The sequence below is a fragment of the Osmerus eperlanus genome, chromosome 15, assembly GCF_963692335.1.
Source record: "Osmerus eperlanus chromosome 15, fOsmEpe2.1, whole genome shotgun sequence".
Lineage (NCBI taxonomy): Eukaryota > Metazoa > Chordata > Actinopteri > Osmeriformes > Osmeridae > Osmerus > Osmerus eperlanus.
In genome coordinates this window covers 15,190,994-15,208,554 of record NC_085032.1, presented here as the reverse complement: position 1 = coordinate 15,208,554, position 17,561 = coordinate 15,190,994, and the positions used below count along the sequence as shown (strand labels likewise).

Genomic DNA, 17,561 nt, shown 5'->3' with positions numbered 1-17,561 from the left:
GCGCTAAACTCAATGCTTTTTAAATAATTACGGTTATAGCCTGGCAAACCACCAGATAAACTAAATTTATCCTTAGATCGTAGTAGTAGCTGATATCTAGTTGGTGGTTTATGACACTTTGTTTTGTCAGAATTTTGGTCCTCAATCTTTTCCCGTTTCAGATCGCAGCATCATTATATTACGTAGTTTCTACTGTACATGTTCGTCGCTTCAGATTATCCTTCTGTCAACAGGTCTGTGATTTTGGACTACTGTACTGTACAGTACGTTACTGTACTGTAGCTAGCAACTGAACTGTACAGTACTGTAGCCGCTAGAGCTACTAACTGTAAGATAGCTTTATCATCTCACAGATAATTTCAGACGAAATACTACCTAACCTTACTTGATAGTATTAGCTAGCACTGTTGGTAAAACTTGTTAATTCGTCAACTACAGTAGCAGCGAGGCACATCTACAGTTCAGTAGTGATGGATTGAGACCAAGTAGCTCTACAGTATCCCAGTGTTGTCTTGAATTGCCAAATAAACTGTAATAGTCAGTAGCCTACCAGTATTGTCTACTTTACAGTAAATAATGGGCAGTACAGTACCATGGTGGACTTTCTTGTATTATTATTATCCCCATGCATGTAGACTAACATCCGGCCGTATCGTTACTAGTGTACTAGCAGCAGAACAACGGTCTTTGATTCGTTAAAATCAGGGTAGGCCTAGCTACATGTGTAGCTAATTATAGCTATTAATGTGGGTCTTTCTCTTTACAATAGTCATAATGGAAAGTCTTGAAGGGCAGAACCACAACAGTGCTTCACAGTGCTCTCTAGTGCAGGTAAATGTAGGCACAAATTGGTTCAGCGTTTCCATAGTTTCTGCTTAGCCAATAGCTAACTGAAAATTGTTCTTACTGTATAAAACTGTTGTTCAGCTCCACTGTCATGCACCATGCTTTTAAGAGTGTATTCGGGTCCCTCCATGTTTCATCAGTTGACAACTGTTCTGTACTATCTCAGGTGGCAACTAGAGCTAAATCAATTGACAGGGAGTCCAAACAAGACGTTTCAAACCCACAGAAGAGAAGAGAGGTTCCCCCTAGACGAGCTTGCAGGTGAACTGAAGGGCATTTCTTTGATCACAAGAAGGCATCTTGTGAAGCTCATGCTGATACAGTAGACATAGACAGAGAAGGCACACAATCACTTCATTTGACAATAAGGAAAATGTTTTCACTTTAGAAGAAATGCCAATGATGTGCCGCCAGAGGCAACAGGCATTCCCCAAATAGAGCAAGTGAAACCAGAAGCTCCCTGTAATCTGACTGCAGAGCCCATGTCAACAACTCTCTACCAGACCAATCATGGCCAGTTCAGTAAGTTCCTGACGATTTTGAGGAAAGTATGACCATACTACAACGTTAAAGGTTTCTAAATATGTACATCTTTTATTTCTTAACTTATAGTTGCTTTCACCCCTGGAGGTGCTATTCAGCTTTCTGAGACTATGCAGGGTCTGCAGCCTCTGACTATGACCAACAATGGACAGTCTGCCACTGTTGTTCAGTACTCTGCACAGTCAGGGGATAACAGTCAACAATACTACCACATGCCGGGCAACAAGGTGATGGTGCAAGGTAGGCTAAACACAGGACTGAACATTACATTTACATTTAGCAGACGCTCTTATACAGAATGACTTACAGTAAGTACAGGGACATTCCCCCGAGGCAAGTAGGGTGAAGTGCCTTGCCCAAGGACACAACGTCATTTTTAACGGCCGAAAATCGAACCGGCAACCTTCTGATTACTTGATTCCCTAACCGCTCAGCCACCTGACTCCCTGTCTTTACTGACATTACTGGTTGGTTCAGTCAGGTTGTAGGCATGTATAGTGTAAAGCTATTTAGGACAGTCGTCTTGTATTTCTTAAAGATATCAGATATTAAATGTATAACTTCCCTAACCACAATTTTGGTGTCATAAATGAGCGACTCAATGTTCAGTTTGCATCGTTCTGCTTCATGACTACCAGCAGAGGGAGCCACAAGTCATATTGTTGAAGTGGTATCACCAGTGTGTACATGACTAGTTGCTAAAGCATGTATTCACCCTCCTTTCATTTCCTCCAAATGAATCTCTGAGGGATTAGGCATGTGTTGTCTTTGAGGTACATATGTCATACATAATATATTTTGACAATATATATGAATATTTAAAGCTATTTGTCAATGCAGTAATAGCATATGATATGCCTTTAATAATACATATTTAGCAAACATCTACTTTTGCATTCTGTTCCAGTCCAGTGAAAATAATTTATAGAGAGCCAAGAGCTAAACACCAAGGATAAGAGCAGAGCAAGGGGGAGGGGTCACAACTATCAATGACACTGACATCAGGGGGGCAATGATGTCATAGTGATGTCAGTGCCCTTAATTGTAATAGAACACATAGCCGCTGCTTTTGGAAACATTTCAGTCAGTGACTTGAACGACAGGATTTATCTGGGAACACTTGGAGGGTATGGTTGTTACGGGGAGAGATGACACGGAGTCTGGTATGTGCAACTGTACTTTTATTTAATTAATAAAGTTACAAAGGGACTACTGTACATGGCTTTATATTGTTTAGATGACTGCTTTCTGAAGCTCTGTTTACAAATCTTACAGTTCCGTTCTGGTAAATGCCCGAAACAAATTTACCATAAAGATATTCTGAAAACATATCCAGGGATATTTGGCTTTTCAGACACACTGTACCATTGATGGTTTTGTAGAAAACACGCATGCAAACGCAAAATAACCCTATAATAATGTTGTCAAGAAGATCGAGAGATGATGTTGACTAGTCGTAAGAAATGTGGAGAACCAAGGATCTGATTATTCTCCTTGACTTGAACGTAACCGTCAGAAGAGGATATTTTCATAGTGTTTCAGCGCTTTACTAACCCGCTCGCTTTCGCTCGGTGAAACGCTTCCTCGCTCGGCTCAGCGCACTCTGAACACACTGCGGATGACGTCACCGGTGTTCCTGTAACAGCCCCCCTGTAGCGAAATGGAAACGCTCAACGGCCGGCGAAATGCACATTGACGTCAGTCACGGCCACGCTGCGATTACCGGCAGTTCCGTTGATGTTAGAAAATGAATCAGCGTTCTAGATGGTGCTACACAGGTTCCGTGCCAATAAGAAAGCACCCAGAGCTCATAAGTAGGATTGCAACGTCTCAGGTTGCCTCTAAGAAAATATGAATCGCTGTTCAATGCCTGAACTTACAGTCTTTTGGACTTGTACATAACTTTTGATACATATCTGTGTTACATTACAGAGTTGCTCAATTGAAATAAGGATAAAAAATGACAACAAATATTATGATGAGACATTAAATCTGTACCATAACAGATAACAGAAGAATGTGTAATACCCTCCCTACACACACAAACACTGACAGTTCACAGTGACATAGCCTTGCTGTGTCATCCAGTGCCGTCAGTTTTTCAGTTACCTCATGATGCTAGCTAGTTAATCCACTCTCCTGTGTGACTGGCCTTTCCAGTGAAATACTGGACATTGGCATCGTGAAACGCCTATAAAACTGCTGAATCGCTTTTGCTAGCATGTTCAACATAAAACAAACCTTTCTACAGACCACCCACTTAATTGCTGACCTCGTGTATTGACTGACCTCCTATGTCCCGTGTGTGTGTGTCTGTTTCTCAGCTGCCACCGGTGACATGTCGGCCTACCACCTCCAGACTCCCACCTCCAGTCTGCCCCAGGGCGTGGTGATGGCGGGCTCGCCCGGCCCCACACGCAACCCTCATCAGCTGGTCGAGGACGCCACGCGCAAGAGGGAGGTCCGTCTCATGAAGAACCGGTACGAGCCACCACAGCACCCTCACCTCTCTCTCATTCTCTCTCTCTCTCTGTCTCTCTCTGTCCATCCCTGACCTGCTCCGACGCTCTTCCCAGCTCCACACCCGCTCCCTGGTCACCTCTCCCTGCGTCTGCTGAGGGCTTGTCTGTCTGGTCACTCCCTGTCCTGTCTGCTTGGCTGTGTCCCTCACCCCTGTGAGCTGATAGTCTGCCTCGTACACTTCACGTTTCCTCCGTGTTTGGTTTTCTGGGGAATACGAACCTGTAGCTCATATTGGCACCTGTTTGCTTTCCTGTGCTTGAACCGTCTCTATCTGGCACCTTTGAAACAAACAAACAAACATCTGGAGAACTTTGCTGCATGCGCCAGTGCACCGCTTGTCTTTGATCCATCATTTTTTTTTAAAGATTTCTCTTGAGCTAACCTGCCGCTTAGCCTCTCACAAGGTCCACCCAGCCTGTGGGGATGCAGCAGTGAATGTGGCTTACTGTACAGTCGTACAGGAAACAACCAGCCACAAGCCTTTGTTGTCTCGCCGGACTGCCTTGTCGTTTTGATCGATTGCATTCCCCTGAGCTGTCCACGAGTCTCCTCTGTAGGTGAACACACAGTGTGTTGTGTTGTCAGAGGGGCATATTCTTGACTCTGTGCTTTGCTGAGAAGACTTGGAGCAGTTTGGTTCATGTCTGTTCACTCACTTCCAGGGAGGCTGCTCGCGAGTGTCGCCGGAAGAAGAAAGAATATGTCAAATGTCTCGAAAACCGCGTGGCAGTCCTTGAAAACCAAAACAAGACTCTTATTGAAGAACTTAAGGCTCTAAAAGACATGTATCACAAATCCAACTGAGGACTGGCTCAGTCCAATGTGATTATAGACTAATGTGGGCTTTGGAGTGTGTGTGGTTTACATAAAGGTCTGTGAGACCATCCACTTGATATCCAGCATTGTTGTCCAGGATTCACACACACACACAAACAGTCTTTTTACACAGTAGCCTATAAACATTTTATCCAGGTGTTACTGGATAACATTATAATAATGTACACTATATCTGTGTTTTTGAATATGATCCACAATCATATGCCTTCTGGTCAGGTCTGACATTGGTGAGTATTATGGGGTGTCCCTGTTGCATGTGCTCTTATCAGGGAGGCTGCCAAAGAGTGTCGTCGGAGGAAGAGGGAGTACGTCCGTTGCCTGGAGACGCGTCTCACCATGCTTGAGGCTGCCAATAAAAAGCTGATGGACGATCTTCAGTACTTCCACGAAGTATACGGCTCTAAGACAGGTTAGGAGAGCAGGAAAACAGATGTTATCTTTTCACACACGTTACTGAACATTGCTAACATCAATGCCTTTGAAAACTTGCCTGTTAATAACATTCCTCTGCAATCGGTTTAGATTTTCATGGATTGAAACACAGCTTCAAGCTTTTTGAAATGTCAAGTATTTGTCCCCAAAATACTAAATTGTCTGCACGATTCGGGTTAGATGACCCATCAGGGAAATGACCTCCTGTGGGGGGTTATGTTACAATCAGAAGCTGAAGTCCTGACACTAATGTTTGGTTTAGATAACTGTGATAACTTATAATACTGAGGCCTCAGCCTACCTTACCTTCGCTGTCATTAAACAGAGACACCTACTGTACCAGCAGAAAGCCTAACGGCATTCCTACGAGTCATTTAATCTTTTTAAAGATTGTTGTTTTATTTATTGGATATTTATTAGGTTGTTGTCAGTCATTGTTATGTACTGTAGCTTTGACTTTGTATTTACATTGTGTGCCTTTCTTTGCTTTTTATCTTCCAATGAGCCTTGTTGTTGTCTGAATGTGAATGAATGTACTGTATTTCTATAAAGCTAAGCACAACTTGAAAATGCTAAGAACACAGAGAGTTCCTTCACAAAGTGGTTAATATGTTTGTTTTGTTGGATTCAGATTAAATTATACTCTTGTTTCTATTCATTTAAACCTGCTTCGAATTCCATTTATTTCACAATTGAAAAATTTAATAAAATATGTGCATAGTATTAAAAGCATATCTAGCTTTGCTTTTATGTATACAAAACAATACACAGTCAGTAGTCAGTGCTGCCGAATACTATTCAGTGTGACAAGTTGGCCAAATACTGTAATCAGACATGAAGCCTCAGAACAACTAAGAACTGTTGAGATGTAAGAAATAAACTTTGAAGGCCCCGTGATTCATGGGAGACTTTGTGTATCACTGATTTTCAACCTTGAAGCTGTCTCAACAGAACATGATGTGCTGTCCTTTTGAATAGGCTGGCTTGAATGCACTCCTCAAGGCTACAGTGTCACTGTCGGAAGAAGTCTCATTTCACCACACTCCTTTATTTAGTTTGTAGCATACTGATACTGGTAGCATACGGCGTGTCTATAGTGTATTTTTGTATTAATGTATTAATATAATGTGAGGTCCAACAGGTAGGTCCTAATGGCTACTTGTTTTTTTTAAACATTTCAAAACTTTTTTTCCCACACACAACACGACACAAAAGTTTATATTTTTTTCAAACGTTTTTTTCGAAAATGTTTTTCTTGGTGCCTTCTTCCTTGCTCTCCATGGTAGATTAGTAGACTAGCAAGCTGATGTTTGTTGCGTGATAGCCACAAAATGACAAAAGGCACGCAATGACAATAAATAATATTGTTCATGCCACCAAATACAGATTAAAACTAACAAGACAGTAACAAGTAAGTTACAAGACAGAAGTAGAAAGTACCGATTTGTTAAAAAAAACTGAGGAGTGAAAGTAAAAAGAAAAATAAATATTTTAGAAAAATAAATAGTGAAGTAAAGTACTGATACTAGAAAAATCTACTTAAGTACAGTAACAACGTTTGAAAACACTGCATCACAACATGTTACAGTTCATCATATTTTATTACAACACTAAGAAACTACAGCTGAGTAAAGTCAAGATTCAAGTTCAGGTGTACACAAGTAGAATACTAGAGTGAGTTTAATTTACTCACTATGTTGTTTGTTATGCACCAACCTACCAAAGGGATTTACTTCTTTGTGTGAACTTACTTGGCAATAAACCAGATTCTGATTCTGAGCTGACTAAGCATTTGATTTAGAAAATATAAGTACACAAATGTAAATTATATTTTTACCACAGAGCTAAATGACTTCACAACAACACAACGCTACCTATAATTCCCTCATGTTGATCGTTGTTCTGTGTACCTGGATGCTCATGTTAGAGGCTGGTGGTCTTCATGACAGGAAGGTTTTAAACACCCAACATGCTGTTCTACTTTTACAGAGAGAGGTGGTACCATCTGTAATGACTGCTGTTCTGCTGTTACAGAGAGAGGAGGAACAATCTCTAATGACTGTGCTGTTCTGCTGTTCCAGAGAGAGGTGGAACAATCTCTAATGACTGTGCTGTTCTGCTGTTACAGCGAGAGGAGGAACCATCTCTAATGACTGTGCTGTTCTACTGTTACAGAGAGAGGAGGAACCATCTCTAATGACTGTGCTGTTCTGCTGTTACAGAGAGAGGAGGAACCATCTCTAATGACTGTGCTGTTCTACTGTTACAGAGGCCTTCACTGGTAAGATCCTCAGAGGGTGGAGAGGACAGCCAATATAAATGCATGGAAAGACTCTCTCAGTGAAGGTGTGTGTGAATGTGTGTAGGTGTGTGTTTCTATCAGGGTCAGAGAATGACAGCTTTCCTCTGTCCCAGTCCAGATGCACTCTGATCCTCTGGGGGTTCTGTTTCACTGTGAGAACAGTGACTGGCCCTGATGAGGAGTATGCTGTGTATTTACCATGGTAAAACCAGATTCCCCAGCGTTTACCCAGTTTTCCTCCCTTCCTCTGGACAGTCTCTAACACACCCAGGAACCAGAATGCACTGTCTCCCACCTCAACATCCCAGCTGTGTGTCCCTGAGTTAAAGCCCTCAGAGCCCAGGACCCATTCATATTCATCAAACCTCTCTGGGTTGTCAGGAAGCTGCTGTCCCTCATGACCGAGTCTCACACTGGTCAGATCCTCAGACAGGATGAGGCGTGGGTGGGCAGTGTTGGGGTCCAGAGTCACAGGAGCTGAGGAGATAGATCAGGTTTGTGTTGATGCAGTGTTTGATGTCTATATCCCTTCAACCACCAGTAGGTGACGCCATGACAAACCCAGTAATGATTACATATCATGTATGTGGATGTCAGGGGGTTTCTACATGTAACGATCATGTTGTACATAACATACATTTGGTAGAGCAGTTTATTTGATTAAGAAACAATGGTTATGTATAGTATGTAGCCTGTACTGTAGTGTTAAGGATGGTCTATGCACATATATGATAAGACATATCATGATCAGTAATGCAGGATACTGCAAGTACTTTATTGACTATAACTACATGATCTAATACTCACTGTACGTGACAATGTCCTGCATCTTCTCCCAGACTCTGAAGGTCAGGTTGCCCAGGTGTTTGGCCACGTCTATCAGCACTCCTGAGACCAGCTGTGGACCCGGCAGAGTGGACTGGGCTCTGGAAGAACATTCTGGAGTTAGAGCTGCTGTGGGGTTGGGTTCACAACCACAGACAAGAGAGAGACAGGAGGCAGGTCACTCACCTTTTCACTGTGTCCTTGTAGTTCTGTTGAGATATGGAAGATGAAGTTAGATACTCATAAACACACCCAGCCAGCCATTCCATATGAACGTAGAGAGATCAGTCCTGACCTGCAGGAATGAGATGTCTTCAGCTCTCAGCTCCTCCTCTATGGCTCTGATTGTGTGTGAAAGTGTTGATATCTCTCTATTCAGCCCCTCAATCTTCTCCTTCATCACCTGACTCTTCTCCTCCTCCTCCTTCCTCAGTGCAGCTATCCTGGCCTCCTCTTCCTCTTGTAGAAACTGGTGAAGCTTCTGAAACTCCTCCTTAATCTGCCTCTCTGTGTGCTGGGTCTGGATCTGCAGACATGGAGGTTCATACAGGGTCTAGGTGACCAGTTCTTAATGTCAAAACAGTGTTGTATAATTTTGTGACTCAACATATTTACCTTAATGTGTTCTGCTGTTTGATCACAGGTTTTTTTCACTTTATTAAAAACCTTCAGTTTCGTCTTTAAGGACTTCAGAGCAGGCTGGAGTTCCTCCTGGAATGAAACAAAACAGTTTTGAAGGAAAAGTGAATCATCTTGTCATGTGACCAGCTGGTTTTGAGACGTGTCTAATTGACAAAGCCGAGAAGTTGTGACAGAATTATGGAACGTGATACTTCACATATAGGAAATAAAACACGTATGTATATACATTATTTACTGTATACAGTATTCTGATACCAACATACAATATATATTCTAGTACTAAGTTATCATACCTTGTGATCCTGTGCAGCTTCATCTATGGGTCTAAATCTGTGGTCGGTGTGTTTTTTAGAAGTCTGACACACCAAACACACTGGCTGTTTGTCCTGCAGACAGTAGAGCTTGAGTTTCTCCCTGTGCAGACTGCAGAGCACCTCAGACCCTGCTGAAGCTCTCTGAAGTCTCTGCTGTAAGAAGGACTCACACAGGTTCCTCAGAGCCAGGTTATTGGGAGGATCCATAGAAGCTATTTTCCTACAGACCGGACATACCCGTGATTCACTGTGTTTCCAGTATTCCTGCAGACAGGCTTTACAGAAGCTGTGGCTACATGACAGGATGACAGGGTCTGTAAAGATGTCACAGCACACAGGACAGGAGAGATCCTCTTCTGGGAGAGACGAGCTGGACGCCATTTTCTCACCCAGTCACACCCTCCTGTGGAACGTAGTGTGGAGATTACTTTTGAGTTGTATTTCGTAAACTCACGTATACAGTCAGCAGTGAGTTAAAGTCTCTGTTGATGACAGTGTTCCTCCTGTAGCTGTTTGTCTGTCTCCTCTCAGTGTGAGCAGAGTGTTGAGTCTTTCAGAGCAGACAGGTTCAACTCACCATCACCCCCTCCTTCTCCTCAATTTCACTTGACTGTCTGTAGCTACCACTTGTTTACAGGATTGAAGTCATAGAGCAGTATTCTCTCCTGAAACTAAATGAAGTAAACTGAACCGCATTTATATGATGCTTTTCTACCTCAGCGGCATTCAAAGCGCTCCATATTTCACACACACACACACACACACACACACACACACACACACACACACACACACACACACACACACACACACACACACACACACACACACACACACACACAGCGGAGCTGCCATGCAGGGCGCTAGCCTGCCCATCGAGAGCAACTTGGGATTCAGTGTCTCACTCAAGGACACTTCCACACATGGCCAGGAGGAGTCGGGGATGAACCACAAACCTTGCTACCCTCTCCACCTCCTAAGCCACAGCTGCCCTCACTAGTCCTCTCTACTGGGTCAGTTGTGCTGATATTTGCGTACAGCGCAACTTACCCCTCCTTCATCCGCTCTCTGACTTAGTAGGCCAGTCACTCTGGAAATGATCCACAGAACTAAAGTGTGGATGGTGTGTGGCCTGACGACCATGAATACCCAATAACCATGACCTCACAGAGACGGTACATAATCATTTGTTACCGTAATAGTCATGTGCCTCACCAGGTAAAGTCCCAACATAATGATATATTCACAAATCACAAATTTCACTTGCCTGTCTGTAGCTACCACTTGTTTAGAGGAGTGAATTCACTTACCTTGGATCAGTGTTCCCTCCTGTAGCTGAGAGAAGTGAAGTCCTCTCTACTGGGTCAGTTCATGGTTCCAGACTTGTCCGCTCAGTGAGTGCAAAGTATCTTTCTCAGCAGTTATAAAACTCAGAACTTTGCTCCTTGTGTTCTCAGATAACAAGCAGAGCTGCTCATACCAGGAAGTAATCTTTCCACTGAATACAACTGCTTCAAAATAATATGATGTGTCTATTTAGGTTACTTAGTAAACAATATTACATCGATAAGGATGGTGTGTTCATGGGGGCTGGAGGCAGAGATGGCAAAGTACACACATCCTTCACTCTAGTAGTACAGATACTCATGTTTAAAAAGACTGGTAAAGGTTGAAGTACTGACTACTTTTTCACTCAAGTTGAAGTAAAGAAGTGTGGACTCTGACAAATACTTCAGTAAAAAGTATCCATTACTACCTGTTGGACTTCACATCATAATAAAATAGACATTCGCCAGGAATCCTTTTTGACACCGACAATTTCGAACATCTCCCTCATATATGGTCATGGGTGATCAGGAATGTGTCTATACTCAGTCCTGTCGAAATCGCTGACTCCCTCTGTCTCATCCATAACGTAGGGCTTAATTTTTCTTTTTTAAATATTTGTTCAACCTTAAGAAAGTTTTTTTCGAAACTTTTTGTCATACTTTGTGTGACACAGAAAAGGTGATGGACTTTTGAAAAACTTTTTTTTTTAAAGTCACACAAAACACGACACAAAGGTTTCATGTTTTTAGAAACTTTTTTCAACCTTCTTAGAAACTTTATTTTAAAGTTGTAAGTTAAAGGTGAGAGAGAACAGAGAGGCCTAAAACAGAGTTAAGGAGAGCAGAGCAGAGTACACTAGATTACAGTAGCATTGTAGTCCTCATCAAGTACTCATCAATGATGCGATGCAAAAGCATTTTTTTCTAACCTTTCCCCCCCAAAAATTAAGAACCTTTTTTCGAAAAAGGGACACCATCAGAGACACTGACTGTCTCCAAACCTTCAAGAAAAGGCTCAAGACGCACTTGTTCCGGGAGTACAACGGCACTTAGGAATGATTGATGATGATGTTAGTTTCCTCCATGATCACAATGACTCTTATTGAGAGACTTGTTGCTCTTGTTGGTTTGTTGTAACTGTCTTAACATTATTGTACTCGCCGTGAGATATATTATTGTTGCTTGCTTTTTTTCCACTCTTGCACTTTTGAGGTTCTTACTGTTTAATTGTAACTTGTCTAACTACATGCTCTTATTGTTCTTCCCTTTGGGACTTATTTGGTTTCACAATGTATGCTTCATGTTTGGCTCCCCGCAATGTTTGGGGCTATCTCGTTGTTATGATCAGTGACCTATGCACTTTTGTAAAACTCTCTCTTGGAAGTTGCTTTGGATAAAAGCATCTGCTAAATGCATAAATGTAAATGTTTTCGACAATGTTTTTCTTGATGCTTTCTTCCTTGCTCCATGGTAGCTTAGTAGACTAGCAAGCTGACGTTTGTTGCGTGATAGCCAGGAAATGACAAGATGTGCACAATGTCAAGAAATAATATTGATATTGCCACCAAATACAGCTTAAAACTAAAGTAACAAGACTGTCTTTAAAATGTAAGAAGTAGAAAGTACAGATATTTGTGTAAAAAATGTAAGGAGTGAAAGTAAAAAGTTGTCAGAAAAATAAACAGTGAAATAAAGTACTGATACCAGAAAAATCTACTAAAGTACAGTTACAAAGTTTTAAAACACTGCATCACAACATGTTACAGTTCATCGTATTTTATTACAACAATAAGAAACTACAGCTGAATAAAGTCAAGATTCAAGTTCAGGTGTACACAAGTAGAATACTAGAGTGAGTTTAATTTACTCACTATGTTGTTTGTTATGCACCAACCTACCAAAGGGATTTACTTCTTTGTGAGAACTTACTTGGCAATAAACCAGATTCTGATTCTGAGCTGACTAAGCATTTGATTTAGAAAATATAAGTACACAAATGTAAATTATATTTTTACCACAGAGCTAAATGACTTCACAACAACACAACGCTACCTATAATTCCCTCATGTTGATCGTTGTTCTGTGTACCTGGATGCTCATGTTAGAGGCTGGTGGTCTTCATGACAGGAAGGTTTTAAACACCCAACATGCTGTTCTACTTTTACAGAGAGAGGTGGTACCATCTCTAATGACTGCTGTTCTGCTGTTACAGAGAGAGGAGGAACAATCTCTAATGACTGTGCTGTTCTGCTGTTCCAGAGAGAGGTGGAACAATCTCTAATGACTGTGCTGTTCTGCTGTTACAGAGAGAGGAGGAACCATCTCTAATGACTGTGCTGTTCTACTGTTACAGAGAGAGGAGGAACCATCTCTAATGACTGTGCTGTTCTACTGTTACAGAGAGAGGAGGAACCATCTCTAATGACTGTGCTGTTCTGCTGTTACAGAGAGAGGAGGAACCATCTCTAATGACTGTGCTGTTCTACTGTTACAGAGAGAGGAGGAACCATCTCTAATGACTGTGCTGTTCTGCTGTTACAGAGAGAGGAGGAACCATCTCTAATGACTGTGCTGTTCTACTGTTACAGAGAGAGGAGGAACCATCTCTAATGACTGTGCTGTTCTGCTGTTACAGAGAGAGGAGGAACCATCTCTAATGACTGTGCTGTTCTACTGTTACAGAGAGAGGAGGAACCATCTCTAATGACTGTGCTGTTCTGCTGTTACAGAGAGAGGAGGAACCATCTCTAATGACTGTGCTGTTCTACTGTTACAGAGAGAGGAGGAACCATCTCTAATGACTGTGCTGTTCTGCTGTTACAGAGAGAGGAGGAACCATCTCTAATGACTGTGCTGTTCTGCTGTTACAGAGAGAGGAGGAACCATCTCTAATGACTGTGCTGTTCTACTGTTACAGAGGCCTTCACTGGTAAGATCCTCAGAGGGTGGAGAGGACAGCCAATATAAATGCATGGAAAGACTCTCTCAGTGAAGGTGTGTGTGTATGTGTGTAGGTGTGTGTTTCTATCAGGGTCAGAGAATGACAGCTTTCCTCTGTTCCAGTCCAGCTGCACTCTGATCCTCTGGGGGTTCTGTCTCACTGTGAGAACAGTGCCTGCGCCTGATGAGGAGTATGCTGTGTATTTACCCTTGTTGAACCAGATTCCCCAGCGTTTACCCAGTTTTCCTCCCTTCCTCTGGACAGTCTCTAACACACCCAGGAACCAGAATGCACTGTCTCCCACCTCAACATCCCAGCTGTGTGTCCCTGAGTTAAAGCCCTCAGAGCCCAGGACATATCTATAGTAATCAAACCTCTCTGGGTAGGAAGCTGCTGTTTCTCCTGACTGGATGTCACACTGGTCAGATCCTCAGACAGGATGGCGTGGGTGGGCAGTGTTGGGGTCCAGAGTCACAGGAGCTAAGGAGAGAGATCAGGTTTGTGTTGATGCAGTGTTTGATGTTTACACCCTCACCCACCAGGAGTTGACACCAAGACAAACCCAGTAATGATTACATATCATGTATGTGGATGTCAGGGGGTTTCTACATGTATGTATCATGTTGTATTTAACATAAGATATTGGTGTGAGATTTGGTCATTTACAGAATGTAGCCTGTATTCCAGTGTTAAGGATGGTCTATGCCATGGAATTATAATAATGTAGTAATGTAGGAGACTGCAAGTACTTTGTTGAATATAACTACATGATCTAATACATTTACATTTATTCATTTAGCAGACGCTTTTATCCAAAGCGACTTCCAAGAGAGAGCTTTACAAAGTGCATAGGTCACTGATCATAACAACGAGATAGCCACAAAACATTGCGAGTAGCCAAAACATGAAGCACACATTGTGAACAACCAAAATAAGTGCCAAAGGGAAGAACCATAAGAGCATGTAGTTAAACAAGTTACAATTAAACAACATGAACTGCTATAAGTGCAAGTGTACCTGTGGAAAAAGCAAGCAACAATAATAAAAACAATATATCACAGCGAGTACAAAAATTTAAGTCAGTTACCACTAACCACAAGAGCAACAAGTCTCTAAGCAAGAGTCATTGTGATCCTTGAGGAAACTAACATCGGGTCAAGCGAACCATTCCTAAGTACCGTTGTACTCCCGGAACAAGTGCGTCTTGAGCCTTTTCTTGAAGGTGGAGAGACAGTCAGTGTCTCTGATGGAGGTGGGGAGTTGATTCCACCACTGGGGGGCCAGACAGGAGAAGAGCTTGTGTTGGGACCGGGCGGTCTTGAGCGGTGGGACCACCAGGCGGTTGTCTGAAGATACTCACTGTATGTGACAATGTCCTGCATCTTCTCACAGACTCTGAAGGTCAGGTTGCCCAGGTGTTTGGCCACATCTATCAGCGCTCCTGAGACCAGCTGTGGATCCGGCAGAGTGGACTGGGCTCTGGAAGAACATTCTGGAGTCAGAGCTGCTGTGGGGTTGGGTTCACAACCACAGACAAGAGAGAGACAGGAGGCAGGTCACCTACCTCTTCACTGTGTCCTTGTAGTTCTGTGGAGATACAGAAGATGAAGTTAGACACTCATAAACACACCCAGCCAGCAATTCCATATGAACGTAGAGAGATCAGTCCTGACCTGCAGGAATGAGATGTCTTCAGCTCTCAGCTCCTCCTCTATGGCTCTGATTGTGTTTGAAAGTGTTGATATCTCTCTGTTCAGCCCCTCAATCTTCTCCTTCATCACCTGACTCTTCTCTTCCTCCTCCCTCAGTGCAGCTATCCTGGCCTCCTCTTCCTCTTGTAGAAACTGGTGAAGTTTCTTAAACTCCTCCTTAATCTGCCTCTCTGTGTGCTGGGTCTGGATCTACAGACATGGAGGTTCATACAGGGTCTAGGTGACCAGAGTTCAATGTCAAAACAGTGTTGTATACTTTTGTTAATCAACATATTTACCTTAATGTGTTCTGCTGTTTGATCACAGGTTTGTTTAACTTTATTAAAGACCTTCAGCTTCTCCTGTAAGGACTTCAGAGCAGGCTGGAGTTCCTCCTAGAATGAAACAAAACATGTTTGAAGGAAAGTTGTTGATCCTCTCATTTGACCAGCTGGTTCTGAGACATGTCTATCTGACAACACCGTAAAACAGCCGAGAGTCTAATTCTAAGTATATCACACATCTGGAGCATTAAGTCATCATACCTTGTGATCCTGTGCAGCTTCATCTACAGGTCTGAATCTGTGGTTGGAGTGTAGTTTAGAGTCCCGACACACGACACACACTGGCTGTTTGTCCTGCAGACAGTAGAGCTTGAGTGTCTCCCTGTGCAGACTGCAGAGCACCTCAGACCCTGCTGAAGCTCTCTGAAGTCTCTGCTGTAAGAAGGACTCACACAGGTTCTTCAGAGCCAGGTTAGAATGAGGTAAGTCCTTTGAAGATCTTCTTCTGAAAACTGGACAATTCTTTTACTTATTCTCCTTCCAGTATTCCTGCAGACAGGCTTTACAGAAGCTGTGGCTACATGACAGGATGACAGGGTCTGTAAAGATGTCACAGCACACAGGACAGGAGAGATCCTCCTCTGGGAGAGACAAGCTGGACGCCATTTTCTCACCCAGTTATATGATATAGCACACCCTGCTATATGAAACGCTGTCTGGATTTTACTTTCACTTTTGAGTTTTATTCATAAAAACTTCCTCTGGTTCAGTCAGCAGTGAGTTCAAGTCTCTGTTGATGACAGTGTTGCACCTATAGATGAGTAAAGACAGTATCTCTCTCTCTGAGTTGTACTTTAGTCCAGTTTTCTCTTAGAGCAGAACGGTGAATCTCAGAACCTGTCACTGAACAGAGAAATACTGAACTCTAAGATTCAAACAGAACTCGAAAGATTGAAAAAATAATTTTGAAAGAACGTTTTGAAAGAAAAGTTCAAAAAATAAATGACTGAGAATAGAGACATTCCTGGTCACCCATGGCCATATGTGAGAAATTGTCGGTGTCAAAAAGTATTCCTGGCGTATGTGCGGCGTGTCTATAGTGTATTTTTTAATTAATGTATTAATATGATGTGAGGTCCAACAGGTAGTAGTAATGGCTACTTTTTACTTAGTATATGTCAGAGCCCACACTTCTATACTTAATTTTGAGTGAAAAAGTGTACTCACTTCAGTCTTTTTAAACATGAGTATTTGTACTTGTACTTGAGTGAAGGATGTGTTTACTTTTGCCTCTCCGCCCAGTACTAATGATCTGTGTGTGTGTCAGGTGTGTGTGTTTGTCAGGGCTGGTGTTGCTGGCTGTTCTCTCCCCAGCCTCCTTCCTCTCTCCTCCAGCCAGCTGTGTTAACAGGCTGGACCGGCGAGTGAAGGATGTGTGTACTTTTGCAATCTCTTGTTGCTGTCATCATATCCATGATGCACTCGGTAGTAAAATAAATAGTTAAATATGTTCAAACACACAAATTATATTGTTGCTGATATTTGAACAGTTCACGTTGTGTTCAAGATCAGTTACAGTGTCTGGCAAGCGACTGCAATCACGAGTGCTTGATTATTGTACTTTCGAGTAGGCCCCTACGACGTGTTTCACTGTAGCCTACACAACTGCAATATACTAAACATTCCTGTCATCGTCATTTTATTGTAAGACTACATTTAAGTAATTGAGATGCTATTGTTGCACTGTAGTACTTTTGTGTTTACCGTCCCTGGTGGCTGAGATGGGGTAGGAGAAAGGACACTTCGTGAGGTGGCTCTGAGTCTGAGTCAGGTGGCTGAGCGGTTAGGGAATCGGGCTAGTAATCAGAAGGTTGCTGGTTCAATCCCCGGCTCTGCCGAATGATGTTGTGTCCTTGGGCAAGGCACTTCACTACTTGCCTCGGGGGAATGTCCCTGTACTTACTGTATGTCGCTCTGGATAAGAGCGTCCGCTAAATGACTTAATGTAATGTAATGGCTCTGACCAGCAAACTAGCCTACTGTTGAAGAATGC

At 42.6% G+C, this 17,561-nt stretch overlaps 2 protein-coding genes and 1 pseudogene across 6 annotated transcripts; 1 reads left to right on the top strand and 2 right to left on the bottom strand.

Annotated features, from left to right (window-relative positions):
• The first annotated feature begins 49 nt into the window (after positions 1 to 49).
• On the top strand, positions 50 to 5,855 carry LOC134035090 (cAMP-responsive element modulator-like). 5 transcript variants are annotated; one of them, XM_062479901.1, is made up of 8 exons: positions 50 to 233; positions 770 to 831; positions 1,013 to 1,107; positions 1,238 to 1,368; positions 1,459 to 1,629; positions 3,714 to 3,870; positions 5,019 to 5,158; positions 5,272 to 5,855. In XM_062479901.1, the coding sequence occupies exons 2-8, from the start codon at positions 775 to 777 to the stop codon at positions 5,379 to 5,381; spliced, it is 861 nt and encodes a 286-aa protein (XP_062335885.1). In that variant the 5' UTR covers positions 50 to 233; positions 770 to 774; the 3' UTR covers positions 5,382 to 5,855. The 5 variants fall into 5 exon arrangements, with proteins under 5 accessions (XP_062335885.1, XP_062335884.1, XP_062335886.1 ...); XM_062479900.1 differs by having other exon boundaries at positions 1,235 to 1,368; XM_062479902.1 differs by having other exon boundaries at positions 1,235 to 1,368; positions 5,019 to 5,855.
• A 1,464-nt stretch (positions 5,856 to 7,319) lies between these two features.
• On the bottom strand, positions 7,320 to 9,689 carry LOC134035088 (E3 ubiquitin-protein ligase TRIM35-like). Its single transcript, XM_062479899.1, has 6 exons — positions 9,244 to 9,689; positions 8,924 to 9,019; positions 8,604 to 8,834; positions 8,495 to 8,517; positions 8,291 to 8,409; positions 7,320 to 7,960 (listed from the first exon to the last, which is right to left on the bottom strand). The coding sequence occupies exons 1-6, from the start codon at positions 9,643 to 9,645 to the stop codon at positions 7,422 to 7,424; spliced, it is 1,410 nt and encodes a 469-aa protein (XP_062335883.1). The 5' UTR covers positions 9,646 to 9,689; the 3' UTR covers positions 7,320 to 7,421.
• Positions 9,690 to 12,813: 3,124 nt separating this feature from the next.
• LOC134035089 (E3 ubiquitin-protein ligase TRIM35-like) lies at positions 12,814 to 16,411 on the bottom strand (annotated as a pseudogene).
• Between the last annotated feature and the right edge of the window lie 1,150 nt (positions 16,412 to 17,561).